The 16076-nt window shown below is 46.4% G+C and overlaps 1 protein-coding gene across 4 annotated transcripts in view; it reads left to right on the top strand.

Annotated features, from left to right (window-relative positions):
- Positions 1-16076, top strand: part of PCGF3 (polycomb group ring finger 3) — a 53398-nt gene that overhangs the window by 34245 nt on the left and 3077 nt on the right. For 3 of the 4 annotated variants that reach the window (XR_013555366.2, XM_078446397.2, XM_078446398.2), the window contains exons 7-9: positions 124-234; positions 1174-1262; positions 11274-11411. Coding sequence is in view for 3 of the 4 variants with exons in the window: in XM_078446397.2 (XP_078302523.1) it covers positions 124-234; positions 1174-1262; positions 11274-11411 (338 nt within the window). In the remaining variant the exon portion in view is untranslated. Of the gene's footprint in view, positions 1-123; positions 235-1173; positions 1263-11273; positions 11412-12507; positions 15419-16076 lie in introns of those variants that run through there. The other variant, XM_060655593.3, reaches the window with a different exon arrangement.

Consider the following 16076-nt stretch of genomic DNA (forward strand, 5'->3'; position numbering starts at 1 on the left):
GTGGCGGCCGTCGAAACCTCCCAATCCCAATCTGTCGTTTTCTTCATGTGGTGTTTGTGAACAGAATTTTAATGTAATTCGTTGCCTCCTTAAGATTAAAGAGTATATATTCATTTTTAATAGCGGAAATGAGAAAACAAAGGGAATTCTACCACAAGTTAGGCATGGAAGTGCCTGGAGACATCAAGGGGGAGACCTGTTCTGCAAAACAGCACCTAGATCCCCATCGGAACGGTGAGTGGGCTTCTGCACACCTGCTGCCAAGGCCGGCCTTTATTATGAACCCCTTTCTCAGGTGGCCCTGTGCCTCCCTCCAGCGTCCTCCGGCACTCCTGGTGCCGATGGGAATGCGGGGCGGAGCTGAGAAACGGCTTGTGGACAGAGGGGTCCTGCGTAGGCGAAGTGAGGGAAGCATGGGGGCCCCGAAAGTACCTGGAGGTGGGGTGCAGTGCAGGCGGGCCTCCTGAGACTTCCCTTCAACTGTCCTGTTGTAGAATGGCAAAATGACATTTGGATTCACTGAAAAATTAGTGGGATTTTTAAGTCCACGTGCCATAACAAATTATTCAAATATTTGGTGCCATGGTACTTTTCTAGTGAGCACAGGGATTCCTGAGAAGCTTCTAGACCACTCTGTGTGTTTCCCATAATCTTAGAAGAAAGGAGACGTCCTGGCTGGGACCCCTGGGAAAGGTGGAGCCCTGCAGAGACGGAAGGAAGGCAGTTGGGGGCTGTTTGGGAAGCCAGGGGTCTTGTCCCAACTTCTTACGTACAATGGAGTCTTCATTTTAAAAGTAGTGTTGGAACAATAAATATTGTGGGAGTCCTGCATTACTCGTGGATAGTTGGTGTGTTAAGCATTGAATAGTATTGGGTGTGGGGGCTTCTCTGCCCCTTTCACCCTGTCCCTGCCACCCTGCTGTGCCCTTGTTCACACACTCACAGACCCATGCACAGCTGACTTCAGCTTCCTGGGGCCCCTGCACTTTACAGAAGACGGAGTTTTAGCAGGTGCTTTGGAGACCAGCTCTCCCCAGTTGCATATGCTCTTAAAGGTGCAACTGTCTTATTTGAGTGAATTTTTAGAGCATTTTGAGTATACCGTACAGTTAAAAAAGTAATGGTTTAACATTCCGGATTTCATAATATAGTGTCTTCTGTTTTTGCTGAAAGGTGAAACCAAAGCAGATGACAGTTCGAACAAAGAGGCCGCGGAGGAGAAGCAGGAGGAGGACAACGACTACCACAGGAGCGATGAGCAGGTAGGTGGCGCTCTGCCTCCATGGCCGCCCCGTCCGCCCCCTGCAGGTGCCTCATACCCCGTCCCAGCGAGAGAGGTGCTGCAGACTGTCCCGCAGGGGGCTCCCTCCACTTAGGAAGGAAAGGCCAAACAGCCAAGTAGACATGTTAGAACGTCCAACGTCTTAGTTTTTCCTTCTCTTTCTTTTTAATTGCCACAGTAATATATGCTCACTATAAAACATCTTAAATATAAAAACATTAAAGTCCATTCTCCACACATCACTCCACAGGTGGGAAAATTTGGTGCCGGGTATTTTTCCGTGCATGTGCCCATATTATATAAAAGAAGGTACGGTCCAGTCCTGTATAAAGGAAAAGAAAAAGTGCAACATTGAGGAAAATCTGTGCAGACGTCATTTACTGCATTACCAATTTAAAAAAGAAAACAATCACAGAGATGCTGTTAAGAGCATTTGATCAAGTCCTATAGCCATTCCTACCCAGCTTTTAATACAGCATCCTATACCAGTGAGAAAATTAAAAGGCCACAGAGTGGGGGAAAATATTTGCAAATCATATTTTTTGTCTTTTTTTTGTCTTTTCTATCTGTGTATCTATTATAATTTATTGTCACGTTAGCTAACATACAGCGTATACAGTGTGCTCTTGGCTTCGGGAGTAGATTCCTGTGATTCATCACTTACATACAACACCCAGTGCTCATCCCAAGTGCCCTCCTCGATGCCGTCACCCGTTTTCCCCTCCTGCCCACCCCTCTACCCCCACCATCAACCCTCAGTTTGTTCTCTGTATTCAGGAGTCTTTTATGGTTTGCCTCCCTCGCTGTTTATAACTTACTTTTCTGTTCCCTTTTCCAATGGTCTTCTGTTAAGTTTCTCAAATTCTACATATGAATGAAAACGTATGATATCTGTCTTTATCTGACTGAATTATTTCACTTAGTATAATACCCTCCAGTTCCATCCACGTTGTTGCAAATGTCAAGATTTCATTCATTTTCATCACCAAGTAATATTCCAGTGTATATATAAACCACATCTTCTTTATCCATTCATCAGTTGATGGACATTTGGGCTCTTGCCATAATTTGGCTATTATTGATAGTACTGCTGTAAACATTGGGGTGCATGTGCCCCTGTGAATCAGCACTCCTGTTTGGATAAATTCCTAGTAGTGCTATTGCTGGGTCATAGGGTAGTTCTATTTTTAATTTTTTGAGGAAACTCCACACTGTTTTCCGGAGTGGCTGCACCAGTTTGCATTCCCACCAACAGTGCAAGAGGGTTCCCCTCTCTCCGCATCTTCACCAACATCTGTTGTTTCCTGAGTTGTTCATTTTGGCCACTCTGACTGATGTGAGGTGGTATCTCACTGTGGTTTTGATTTGTATTTCCCTGGTGATAAGTGATGTTGAGGCATCTTTTCATGTGTCTGTTGGCCATCTGGATGTCTTCTTTGGAGAAGTGTCTGTTCATGTCTTTGGCCCCTTTCTTCACTGGATTATTTGTTCTTCAGGTGTTAAGTTTGATAAGTTTTTTTCTAGATTTTGGATACTAACCCTTTATCTGATATGTCATTTGCAAATATCTTCTCCCATTCTGTCCGTTGCCTTCTAGTTTTGTTGATTGTTTCCTTCACTGTGCAGAAGCTCTTTATCTTGATGAGGTCCCAGTAGTTCATTTTTGCTTTTAATTCCCTTGCTTTCGGAGATGTGTCGAGTAAGAAGTTGCTGCAGCTGAGGTCAGAGAGGTTGTTGCCTATTTTCTTCTCTAGGGTTTTGATAGTTTCCTATCTCACATTCATGTCTTTCATCCATTTTGAGTTTATTTTTGTGTCTGGTGTAAGAAAGTGGTCCAGGTTCATTCTTCTGCATGTTGCTGTCCAGTTTTCCCAGCACCACTTGCTAAAAAGACTGTCTTGATTCTATTGGATATTCTTTCCTGCTTTGTCAAAGATTAGTTGGCCATATGTGTGTGGGTCCATTTCTGGGTTCTCTATTCTGTTCCATTGATCTATGTGTCTGTTCTTAGGCCAGTACCATAGTGTCTTGATGACTACAGCTTTGTAGTACAGGCTACAAGGCTGGGATTGTGATGCCTCCAGCTTTGGTTTTCTTTTTCAACATTACTTTGGCTATTTGGGGTCTTTTGTGATCCCATACGCATTTTAGGATTGTTTGTTCTAGCTCTGTGAAGAATGCTGGTGCTATTTTGATTGGGATTGCATTGAATGTGTAGATAGATTGCTTTGGGTAGTATTGACATTTTAACAGTATTTGTTCTTCCAACCCATGAGCATGGAATGTTTTTCCATTTCTTTGTGTCTTCTTCAATTTCCTTCATAAGCTTTCTATAGTTTTCAGCATACAGATCTTTTACCTCCTTGGTTAGGTTTATTCCTAGGTTGTTTGGGTTTGTTTTTTGTTTTGTTTTTTTTTTTAGCATTTATTTCTTCTTGAGAGACAGAGCACAAGTGAGGGAGAGGCAAACAGAGAGGGAGACACAGAATCCGAGGCAGGCTCCAGGCTCTGAGCTGTCAGCAGAGAGGCCAACCAACGAACCGCGAGATCATGACCTGAGCCAAAATCGACTGCTTAACTGACTGAGCCATGCAGGCGCCCCATTCCTAGGTATTTTGTGGTTCTTGGTGCAATTCTAAACGGGATTGATTCCTTGGTATCTCCTTCTGTTGCCTCATTATTGGTGTATGCCAATTTCTGTACATTGACTTTATATCCTGTGACTTTGCAGAGTTCACATATCAGGTCTAGCAGTTTTTTGGTGATGTCTTTTAGGTTTTCCATGTACAGTATCATGTCATCTGCAAAAAGTGAAAGTTTGACTTCTTCGAACTGCCAATTTGGATGCATTTTATTTCATTTTGTTGTCTGATTGGCTAGGACTTCCAACACTATGTTAAATGACAGCGGTGAGAGTGGACATCCCTGTTGTGTTCCTGATCTCAGGGGGAAAGCTCTCAGTTTTTAACTGTAGGCCTTTCATATACGGCTTTTTTGATGTTTTTAATATTAAAAGAATTATTCACCATGACCAAGTGGGATTCACTCCTGGGGTGCAGAGCTGGTTCAGTATTTGCAGATCAATCAACGTGATACATCACATTAGTAGAAGAAAGGATAGAAACCATATGATCCTGTCAATAGGTGCAGAAAAAGCATTTGACAAAATACAGCATCGTTTCTTTATAAAAACCCTTAAGAAAGTCGGGATAGGAGGAACATATATGTTAGAATGAACATGGCAGAAGACACTCTTTTCCACAGTAGTCTGCAGAGCTGCGTCTTTGTGGAGAAAGTCACGTTACAATTGGGCTTCAGTAATTTAGGTTGTGCTTGTGGGGATGTCTCTGGTCTTTTGTAGTCTTTGCTGCTTTCCACTCAGAGTCCCCCTTAGGATCTCCTGCAGGGCTGGTCTAGTGGCCATGAACTCCTTTAATTTTTGTTTGTCTGCAAAGGGCTTTATGTCTCTTTCTATTCTGAATGACAGCCTTGCTCGATAAAGGATTCTTGGCTGCACGGTTTTCCTGTTCAGCACATTGAGTATTTCCTGCCACTCCCTTCTGGCCCGCCAAGGTTCAGTGCACAGCTCTGCTACTTCCCTTATATGTCTACCCTTGTAAGTTAAGGACCATTTGTCCCTAGCTGCTTTCAGAATTCTCTCTTTATCCTTGTATTTTTCCAGTTTCACTATGCTGTGTTGTGGTGTTGACCTGTTTTTGTTGATTTTGAAGGGAATTCTCTGTGGCTCCTGGACGTGGATGTCTGTGTCCTTCCCCAATCTAGGGAAGTTCTCAGCCATAATTTGTTCAAATAAACCTTCTTCCCCTTTCTCTTCTTCTAGAACTCCTGTGATACAGATATTATTAGGTTTCATAGAATCACTTAGTTCTCTAATTCTCCCCTCGTGGTCTAGTAATTTCCTAACTCTTTTTCTCAGCTTCATCATTTTCCATAATTTTATCATCTCTTTGTCATCACTTATTCTCTCCTCTGCTTATTCCATCCTTTCTGTCACTACATCTAGTTTATTTTGCCCCTCATTTACAACATTTCTTAATTCATCGTGACTATTTCTTAGGTCCTTGATCTCTGCAGCAAGAGATTCTCTGCTGTCTTCTATGTTTTTTTTTCCAAGCTAATGTCTTATGACTATTATTCTAAATTCTTGTTCAGACATGTGGTGTATATCTGTTTTGAACAATTCTCTGGGTGTCATTTCTTCCCAGAATTTCTTTTGAGAATTCTTCCGTTTCGTCATTTTGGCTAGTTTTCTGTCCCTTATGTGTTTTAAAAGCTTGTTATGTGTCCTGCACCTGCAAGCACTACTATATTAAAAAGAAGCCATACAGAGTGCAATGCCTGACCCTTAAGGAGGTGTTTTTGGAGTGTGTTGCATGCTCTCTGTTATTGTGACTCTGGTTGCTTTATCTCCCTATTTGTAGTGGTGGTTTGGGCCTTCCATCAGGTGTTCTTTGATTTGTTTGTTGAAGTAACCCTGGAAAAAGGAAAAAGGAGAGGGGGAGAAACATTATCCCATACAAAGAGAGAAATGAAAGATGTGGGAAAAAAAGACCAGGCAGAGAATCAAAGAAACTATAAGGCTTAATCCAGAGAGAGAGGAAAATAAAGAAGAAAGAGATACAGAAAAGGTAAAAAGAATAAAGATGCCTGATTAAGCAGACAAACAACCAGAACAGAGAAAGAAAGAAAAAAAAGAAAAAAATATATATAATAAGAATTAACCAAAAATCAAATCAGAAACCATGAGGCTGATTCCCAAGGGAGGAGAAAAAAAGAGGAGAGTGGAAAGAAAAAGAAGGGAAAAGAGAGAGAAGAGAAAAAAATAATAATATTAAAATTTTAAAAAGTACCAAACAAAACCACAGGACCATTCTGTGTTGGCGCCTGGGACCGGTGGCACCTCTGGTCTGGAGGAGGGGCCGTCTGGTCGGGTCAGTGTCAATCTCACTCTGGTCGATAGCAGTTACCAGGCACGGAGGGGCGGGTTTGGTGTAAGCAGGTCCCGCCTCCCCTGGGGGCCGCTGTCCTGTTCCCTGAAGCCCCGCTGTGTTGGTGATCGGGAGAAAAATGGCAACACCCCAGTCTCTCCTCCCTGGACTGGGTGTCCCAAACCATGCTGTTCAGGTGGTCCTCACAGAGCAGCGTGGGAGGCCAGCTTGTCTCGCTCCACAGTCTCCCGTGCCTCCCAGACACTCAGCTGAGATTCAAAACCTGACGTCTTAAAGAGTCCCATTCTACACGGTCCTGGTTCTGGAATAATGCCACTCTGCCCAGCCGACAAAGGGCGTCTGGCTGGCACCTGCAAGGTCTTTTGTCCTTGAGGAGGGCAATACACCTTCTTCCCACAGTACTCAAAGGAGGGACCGCTCTCTCCCAGTGTGCCCCTGAGATCGCTATCACGCCCAAGCTGGCTCCCTCCCCACCAGGCCCATGCACCCGGCTCTGGTCTGGAGAAAGTCACACACCCCTGATAATTACCATCTTTAGCTTCTGAGGCTGTTTGCAAAGTAGAAACTGGCACTCTCTGTGTTTCTCGTTCCCCCGTCTGTGGTCCGGAGAGGTTTTTCTCTTGTCCAAATATAATACCACACTTCCACAGCCTCTCTTTCTCTTCCTTTTGTCTCCACTAAAGGGTTTCCCTGCTCCATGCTTACACTGACCGTTTTTTCTTTTCTAATTCGCATACACACACCTCTGTCCTGCCAAGCTGTCTCTGTCCACCTGTGGAGATTTTTCTGTCTCTCCTCAGACTGATTTCATGGGTGTTCCAAGTGTTGTGACGTCGATACTCCTGTGTTTGAGGGACGAGGGAAATCGCGATCCCTCTACTTGTCCACCATTTTGACTCCGATACAAGTCATATTTCTGATAAAGGACGTATATCTAGACTATATATCTGTTATAACTCAGTAAGAAGATAATCCAGATAAGAAATGGATAAGAGATTTCGGTAGATGTTTCACCAAAGAAGACATAAAACTGGTTAGTAATCACGTGAAAGGACGTTCAATGTCATGAGTCTCTTAGGGAAATAGAAATTAAAACTATAATGAAATCCCGTTTCATACCCACTAGGATGGCCGCCATCAAAAAGACAGCCACTGGCAAGTGTTGGCAAGGATGTGGAAGAATGGGGCCCTTGTAGCGTGCTGGCAGGAACATAACATGGTGTGGCCACTTGGGAAAACAGTGTGGCAGTTTCCTAAGGAGTTCAACATAAGCTAACCATACAACCCTGCAGTTTTCCTAGGTGTATATGGAAACCTATTCACACAAGGATTTGTACATGAATGTTCACAGCAGGGCTATCATACTTACGATAGTCAAGCCGGGGAACAGTGCGAACTTCAGATAGACAAAATGTGGTCCACGCGTACAGGGACGTTCTGGTCAGCAGTGAAAAACAATGACCCCAGCACCTGCTACACCACAGTGACACTCGGAAGGACTTTACAAGGCAAAGAAGTCAGATGCAGAAGACTACATGTTGCACAATTCCATTTGTGTACGATGTCCCCCAAAGGCCAATCTTAGAAACAGGAGGTAGTTGGGTGCCTGGGGCTGGGCAGGAGCAAGGGTTGAGCACAAAGCAGGATGTGGGTCTTTATGGGGTGGTGAAGATTACGTAAAACTGGATTCTGGTGGTGGCTGCACAGGTCTGTAAGTTTACTAAATACTATTGAAGTGCATACGAAAAACATACGTATGAATTATACTCCAATGAGGCCGTTAAAAACATACTTTAGTGTGTTTAAACAGGTGACACACTCATGTACTTCCGAGTTCATATCATATGAAAGATATAACCTGAGCACCCCTGCGACTGTCCCTGCTGCCCCCACATCCACGCAAACCTGAGTGAAGCAAAGAGTTTCTTACCCCCCTTCCCCTGCGCACACGGAGAGCCCGGCGGTGGTGCTTAGGGCTTCTTGTTGGTCTCTGACTTGCATCTGCTTACCGCACCCTGGTCTGCATGATGCCTGTTGCTCTGGGCTTGGGGAGCAGATGGCCAGGTGTCCTGTGTCCTGACAGGTGTCCACTGCTGGGGACAGAATTCAGTCTGTCACTTACAGAGAAGCACACAGGAGGCCCCCCTCACACTTAAGGATTTTACTGTCCCTCAACCTTCATTCAGTTTAAGGTTGTTCCCAGGTGCACTCAAGTTTAGAAGTGTTTCCCATCCTTAGGGAATTTTTTGTGATTAAGCTTTCTTTCTTAAAGTCTGCTTTTTCTAATATCAATGTAGCTGTGTCAGCTTTCTTTGGTTAATATTTGCTTGGTATTTCCCTTTTTTTCCTAACTTTCTTAAATGTGACGCCTGTCACAACACAGAACTGGGTTTTTTTAAAAAATCAAATGAGTGGGGTGCCTGGGTAGCTCGGTCGGTTAAGCGTCCGACTTCGGCTCAGGTCATGATCTCACGGTCCGTGAGTTCGAGCCCCGCGTCGGGCTCTGGGCTGACAGCTCAGAGACTGGAGCCTGTTTCAGATTCTCCCTCTCTCTGACCCTCCCCTGTTCATGCTCTGTCTCTCTCTGTCTCAAAAATAAATAAACGTTAAAAAAAAAAAATTAAAACAAAAATCAAACGAGAAACTATCTTTAGCTGACAAGTTATTTCACGTTTTCCATTTACCGTGATTAACAGTAACTCTGGGTTTCTTTGTGCTGTCCATTCATGTTTTTTTATGTTCCCCCCATTCTTACCTTCTATTGAATTAGTAAGTTTTCTTCAATCCCTTTTTTGCCTCTACTTAGCAACTAGTTGACAAGTTATATGTCCTATTTTTATTCTTTTAGTGGCTGTGAAATTCTAAAATGAATATTTACATTTTTTAAAGGTCTGAAGTTAACAAGAGTCTCCCTTTCCCCAATGACACAAGGGCCTTGCTCACTCTGCCTGGGGCCACCCTCCCGCCTCCTTTCTCTCTTCCCAGACCCAAACCCGGCCGCGGACTCTTGTCCCGCCTCCCGGCTCACCCTTCCGTGGCTTCCCATGTCTTCCTCCTGGACATGGGTCTCTTTTCTTCAACTGTACCCCCTCCTAGTCGTTCTCTGTTTTGTTTACAGATGGCTTTGTTTCATTTTAAGTCTTGAGTGGTAATTTCTCTGTGCATTTTCTGCCAGCGCCTTGCTTTCCAGGCTCCGTGGCCACACCTGGACCACTGCTCCTTCCTGGCGCCTTCCCCACTCGTGCGTAGGTGTAGGGTTCCTTTTCTTTCTTTTTCTTTCTTTCTTTCTTTCTTTCTTTCTTTCTTTCTTATTATTTTGCTTCCTAAATCTGAGAATTTATGTCCTCCATTATTTTGGGGAGATCCTTAGTTGTTATTTCTTAAATTTTGCCTTTCCCTTTTTCTGCCTTCTTCCTCCAGAACTCGTTACGAGTTTGTCAGACACCCGGTCCGTTACCCTGTCTCTTACTTTTCCTTTGTTTTGGTATTTTAATTGATCCCTTGGCCTCTGTACTTCTTTTACGTAATTTCTTCATATCGGTCTTGTAGGAAATTAGTCTGCCTTCAGCTGAGACTAATTTGTGGTTCGGCCACCTGTGAGTTTTTAGTCTAAGTGACTCTGCTTTTATTTTTAGAAGTTGTAGTTGCTTATCTTTTATACCTGTCTGTTCTTAATTCACAGTATGTTCTGTTTTTAATTCCTTCTTTTGTATCTCTAGTGATTTTAGGCCTACATATTTCCATTAATTCCTTGTTAATTCTTTTATCTGAGTTTTCGAGAGTCTGTGCCAGCTTTTAAATTTTTTTTAATCTTTATTTATTTTTGAGAGAGAGGGAGCGGGGGAGGGGCAGAGAGAGAGGGAGACACAGAATCCGAAGCGGGCTCCAGGCTCCGAGCGGTCGGCACAGAGCCCGACGCGGGGCTCGAACTCTGAGTGGCGAGATCGAGATCTGAGCCGAAGTCAGATGTTCGCCCCGCTGAGCCCCCCGGCGCCCCCGATTGTGCCATTGTTTCGTGGCTGCTGCTGCAGACTCACTCTCTGGAAGCGCTGTCCGGCCGCACCTGCTCTGCAACGCTTTGTGGCCCTTGTGGCCTGGGGTCCGTGGTGTTGCATCTGCCAGGCATCCCGTGGGCTAGAATCCCTTCTGTTTCGTTACCTTGTGGTTCCTTGTTACATGGCCTACTGTGATCCCCTGTCCTGTTGATCATCCAGGAGGGACTCTGAGCTTTCAAACTTCGCGGCTTCGCTCGTGGTTTTTCCTCGTACTTTTTCTCTGGTGAGTCTGCCACCCTCCCTCAAGGCCACGCGTCACACTCACGTCCTTTACGAAGCCTTCTGTGGTGCATCTCACGTGGGCAGGGGCACCCGCTTCAGATGGCCGTGTGCCCTTCCCCCTCATGCCAGCGGAACACTCGGCCCGGGGCCTGTGGGAAGACGCACATGTGTCCCACCAGCCGGAAGCTCAGGACAGGCTGCGTCTGCATCAGCCAAACTCTGAGACCAGCGCCGTCTGGACAACGAATAAATAATTCTCGGGTTTACTTCAAATATTTATTTGTTTATTTTTATTTGAAAGAGCGAGAACACACGCGATCGAGGGAGGGCAGGGAGAGAGAGAGAATCTCAAGCAGGCTCCGTGCTCGGTGCGGAGCCTGACGAGGGCTTGATTCCACGACCCTGGGCTCTAGACCTGAGCTGAAATCAAGAGTCAGACGCTCAATCGACTGAGCCACCCAGGTGCCCCTCAGATTTACTTTCAAGTGGTACGTTTATAAGACAGAATAGAAGACACTTTTAGATTACATTTCACAAAATGGTAAACAGAGATTTTAAGAGAATGTGCGTAAGACGAGTAAAATGAAACCCTCTCCCGCAGTGTTGAGGTCAGACAGACGTCTGATTTCACGAAGTCTGCGTTCTCGCGCCTGACGGCACGAGCGGCCACGGGAGCAGGGGCCCCGAGAGGCAGCCCGCGGGCCCCTGTCTGCGGGGCTGCCCAGCCGTGTCCTCCTCCCACAGGTGAGCATCTGTCTGGAGTGCAACAGCAGCAAACTGCGGGGCTTGAAGCGAAAGTGGATCCGCTGCTCGGCCCAGGCGACCGTCCTGCACCTGAAGAAGTTCATCGCCAAAAAACTTAACCTTTCGTCTTTCAACGAGGTAACAGTTAGCCACAAGTAGAAACTGTGACAAGCCGGTTCTCAGTTGTAAAAGCGATGCCTCTACGGTTCTTTGTGGGTTTTTTGTTGTTTTGACATCTCCGTTTAGAGATTTCAAGTCAGAAAACAAAGCTCCCAGTTTGTTTTGCGTACCCCCAGACAGCGTGACGCGGGACGTGGTGACGACGAGAAAGGAGGGAAGGCCAGACGGAGCGTGCGGAGCCCCCACAACGGGAGAGAGTGCTGGCGGGCGGTGGGGACAGTGTGACCGTGCTGGGGGGGTTCATCTCGGAGAGACTCTGTTCTTTCGTTTCACAAATGGAGGGCTGACTGCCTGCCGGGTGGCAGCGAACGGGTGGGCAGGTCAAGATCTTGTGGGGATGACGGGCCGCGGGCGTGCGCGGGGCTGGTGGACGGAGGGCCGGGCGAGCGCTTACGCTGGGACGTGAGTCGCCGGTAGGAGTCAGTTGTGCGTAATGAAGTGCAAGGAGAAGGCGGCAAGAGGTATGGCTTTAAGATAGTCCTCAGGCCGTGAGGAAAGTGGGTCACTGGGGCCCAGAAACGGAAGCAGGAGAGGCCAGCAGGGGCATCAGTGGCAAGAGTCCAGGGGAGGTGGACCAGGGTGGTGCACTGCAGACGGCAGAATTGGACAAACTTGAGGGACGTTTCAGAGGGAGTAGTAGGTTGAGCAGTAGCCCCCCAAATATGTCCACATACCCCAGAATCTGTAAATGTGACCTTTTGGGGAAAAGTAGTTTTTTCTAAATTGAGTAAGGATCTATAATTAAGATAAGAATCACGAGATGAGATAACCCGTGAATGTCCCGAGTGGACCCTAAATCCAATGACGAGCGTCCTTACAAGAGAGAGCAGAGAGAATTGAGACACACACAGAGGAGAAGGTGATGTGAGGGCAGAGTCACAGGGGGTGATGTGGCCACAAGCCCAGGAGCACCTGAGCCACCCAAAGCTGGAAGAGACAGGAAGGATCCTCCCCTAGAGCCTCCAGAGTGAGCTCAGCTTTGCCAGGGCCTTGATTTTGGGCTCTGGACTCCACATCTGTGAGGAAGTAAATTCCTGTTGTTTTAAACCACCAGGTTTAGGGTACTTTGTCACAGCTGCTACAGGAAACCAGAACAGATTTTGGTACCAGGAAGCGGGGTGCTGCTGTAACAAATACCTAGAAATGTGGACATGGCCTTGGACTTGAATCACTGGTGGAGGCTGGAAGCAATTTTGAGAGACGATGAAAAAGGCTGGATTGCTGTTGGAAATAAGGTCATTTAAGGTGACTCTGGTGGCCCCAAAGGAGGTGAGGGGCGCAGGGAAACCACTCTGTCACCTAGGAGGATACATGTCACCACAGGCACAATGTTGGTAGAAATAGGAACGTGAAATATGCTTCTGACAAGGAAGAGAGGACGCAGAAGCAGTCACCATCACACGGTGGCAGCCAGCACGGGGGGACTGTGCTCTCCGACCACGTGGAGGTGATGAACTTGGGCATTTGGCCCAGGAGGTCTCCGAGCCCAGTGTGAAGGTGTGGTCCGGGTCTTGCTGCTGTCAGTAAAATAGGAGAGATGTGAGTTGCGGAAGGGACTGCTGAGCAAAAAGGAGCCAGCACTTAGGCCTGTCGCGACTACAAACGGACTCGAATACTAGGGTTTCGCTATTGGGAAAGCATGCTCTGGAGGGAAGATGGAGAGTGTGGCTGGACAACCTTTTGCTGAAGACATTAGATGTGTGACTCAGCTGTCTCACAGAAACTAGGAATGGGTCTGTGGGGAACCATCCTGTCTAATGGCCTGGATCCATAACACATATGGGAGACCCACAACATTTTTGAGAATGTTGTACCAGCAGAGTGACCATCACCTTTTCCTGAAGGGGACAGAGACGGGAAGAAACAAGAACAGGCCGTCAGACTTCCAGAGTTTTGCAGGCAGGAGATAGGCTGACAGAGCTACGCTTCGTGAAGAAGAAATGACGCCCAGGGCAGAGCCTTAGGCCCAGATGGTGAGGCCGTCGTGAGCCCAGAGAGCAGAATCTCACTCAACCCACAGTGCTGTTTCTCTGCTGGGTTTACAAACTTGCTTGAGACCAGTGACCCCTCTATTCTTCTAATATATTACCCTTTGGAGGAGGAATATACTGTGTTTTTCCCAACCTTGTATATGGGGAGCAGACAATGTGATTTTAGTTTCATAGGACCCACAGCTAGAGAAGAATTTCAACCCGGGTGGATACCCAGAGCCTCACCTCTGCCTGATTCATATGCTTTGGAAGGGAAGGTCTGGGACTGTTGGCTAATGGTGTCCGAGGAGATTTTGGAATTTGGAGTTGCTACCGCAATGGGTTGAGACTCTTGGGAATGTTGGGATGGGGTGAGTATATTTTACATGTGGGGTGGGTGTGGACTTGGGGGGACCAGAAGGCAGACTGTCTATCGCAGGTGAAATGATGACTCCACTAAAAGATGTGTTCATTTCCTAACCCCTAGAACATGCGAATATGGCGTTATTTGAAAAAAGGCCTTTGTCGATGTGTCAAGACTCTTGAGATGAAGAGATCATCCTAGATCCTCTAGCTGGACCCTAAATTCAGTGACAAAGGTCCTTATAAGAGGATGGCAGGCACAAATTGCCTCAATAGATTTTAAAAGAGAGGTACTTTACAAAGCACCTTCTCTGACCACAGCAGCGTGACGTTAGAAATCACTAACAGAAGGAAGACTGGAAAGTTTGCAAAATTGTGGAAATTAAACAACTCACTTTTAAAGAAGTAATGAATCAAAGAGGAATTGGAAAATACTTATAGACAAATGAAAACGAAAACACAACTCACCAAAACCCTTGGGGTAAAGCAAAAGCAGTGCTGATGGGAAATTTGCAACTATAAATACTTACGTTAAAAACAAGAAAGGTCTCATCGACAACCTAGATTTACAACTTAAAGAAGTAGAAAAAGAACTAAACCCAAAGCTAGCAGAAGGAAGTAAATAATAAAGATTAGAGCAGAGATAAATGGAATAGAGAACAGAAAAACAGTAGAGAAATTCAGCAGTTCTTTGAAAAGATCAACAAAGTTGACAGAGTTCTAACTAACGGACTAAAAAAAAATTACTAAAATCTGAAATGAGGGTAGAGGCATTGTCATAGTTCTAGAGAAATCAAAAGGATTGTGGGGCGCCTGGGCAGCTCAGTTGGTTAAGCATCCGACTCCTGATTTCGGCTCGTGTTGTGATCTCGCAGTTGTGGGATCGAGCCCCATGTTGGGCTCTGCAATGACAGTGAGGAGGCTGCTAGGGACTCTGTCCCTCTGTCTCTGCCCCTTCCCCGCTTGCGCATGCACTCTCTCGCTCTCTTTCTAAATAAATAAATAAATAAACAAACAAACAAACTTGAAAAAAATTGTTAAAATGTTAATACTACCTAAACAATCTACACTCAAAGCAATGCCTATCAAAATCCCAATGATGTTTTTTGCAGAAATTAAAAAACCCATCCTAAATTTTATATGAAATTTCAGGGGACCCTGAATAGCCAAAACAATCTTGGCATAAAGACAGACATCTAGGTCTATGGAGTAGAATAAAGAGCCCAGAAATAAACCCTCACGTATGTGGTCAAATGATGTCCAGCGAGGGTGTCAAAACCACTCAATGGGGAAAGGACAGTCTTCTCAACAAATGGTGCTGGGGAAACTGCACATCCACACACAGAAGAATGACGTTGAAGAGGTGTGTGCACCCCACGTTCACAGCAGCACTGTTCACATCAGCTAAGATGTGCCAGAACCCAGTGTCGACAGATGCGTGGGTAAGAAAACGTGGCCCATCTACACAAGGAACCTCAGCCTTGAACGGGAAGGACGTCCTGCCACCTGCCACCACACGGATGGACCTGGAAGACATTGTGCTCCGTGAAATAAGCCGGTCGCGAGGGGATGAGCACCGGATGATTCCACTTACGGGAGGCCTGTGGAGGACGCAGATCGTAGAGACAGACAGTGGATGGTGGGGGTCAGAGGCTGGGGGCGGGGGAGACGGGGAGCTAGTGTTTCATGGAGCAGAGTGTCCCCTGGGAAGATGAGAGAGTTCTGGAGGTGGAGGCTGGGGATGTTCACAACTGCTAACTTGCCCAATGCCACGGAGCTGCCCACATGAAAAACGGTTAAAATGGTAAATTTTATGTGTATTTTATCACATTAAAAAAAAAAAAACAGTAAAAAGGAATGAACTGATGATAGAAAGCCCCAGAGACCCCAGGGGAGTGTGGCCTCCTGGCGTCCAGGCGGAACTCCAGGAGATTACGTGTGAAGCCCCCCAGTGGTGGTGTTTCAGGGAAGGCACAGGGGACTGATACTGAGAGAGCCAAAATGATGTGCTGGTGTTTTCGGCGGGGCTGCTAGAGGGAAGAAGGGGTCGGGAATGAGCACCCAGGTGGACGGCCTCTCGAGACAGGCCGCCGTGGCCACTGCCTGCACACAGTGGAGAGGGAAAGTGGGAGGTGAGTGTCAGGGCCCCGGGTCAAGGTTGGGGTCCTTGGTGTGTGGTGCCCTTCGGCCCCCGGGGTCATGGTGAGGTTGTCCAGAGGAGAGGGTTGGTGTGGGTGAGAGGCACGCCTGGGAGAGGTGGGGTTCGGCGTCGGGACAGTCTCCTCCGAGT

This window comes from Panthera onca, chromosome B1, assembly GCF_046562875.1.
Source record: "Panthera onca isolate mPanOnc1 chromosome B1, mPanOnc1 haplotype 2, whole genome shotgun sequence".
Lineage (NCBI taxonomy): Eukaryota > Metazoa > Chordata > Mammalia > Carnivora > Felidae > Panthera > Panthera onca.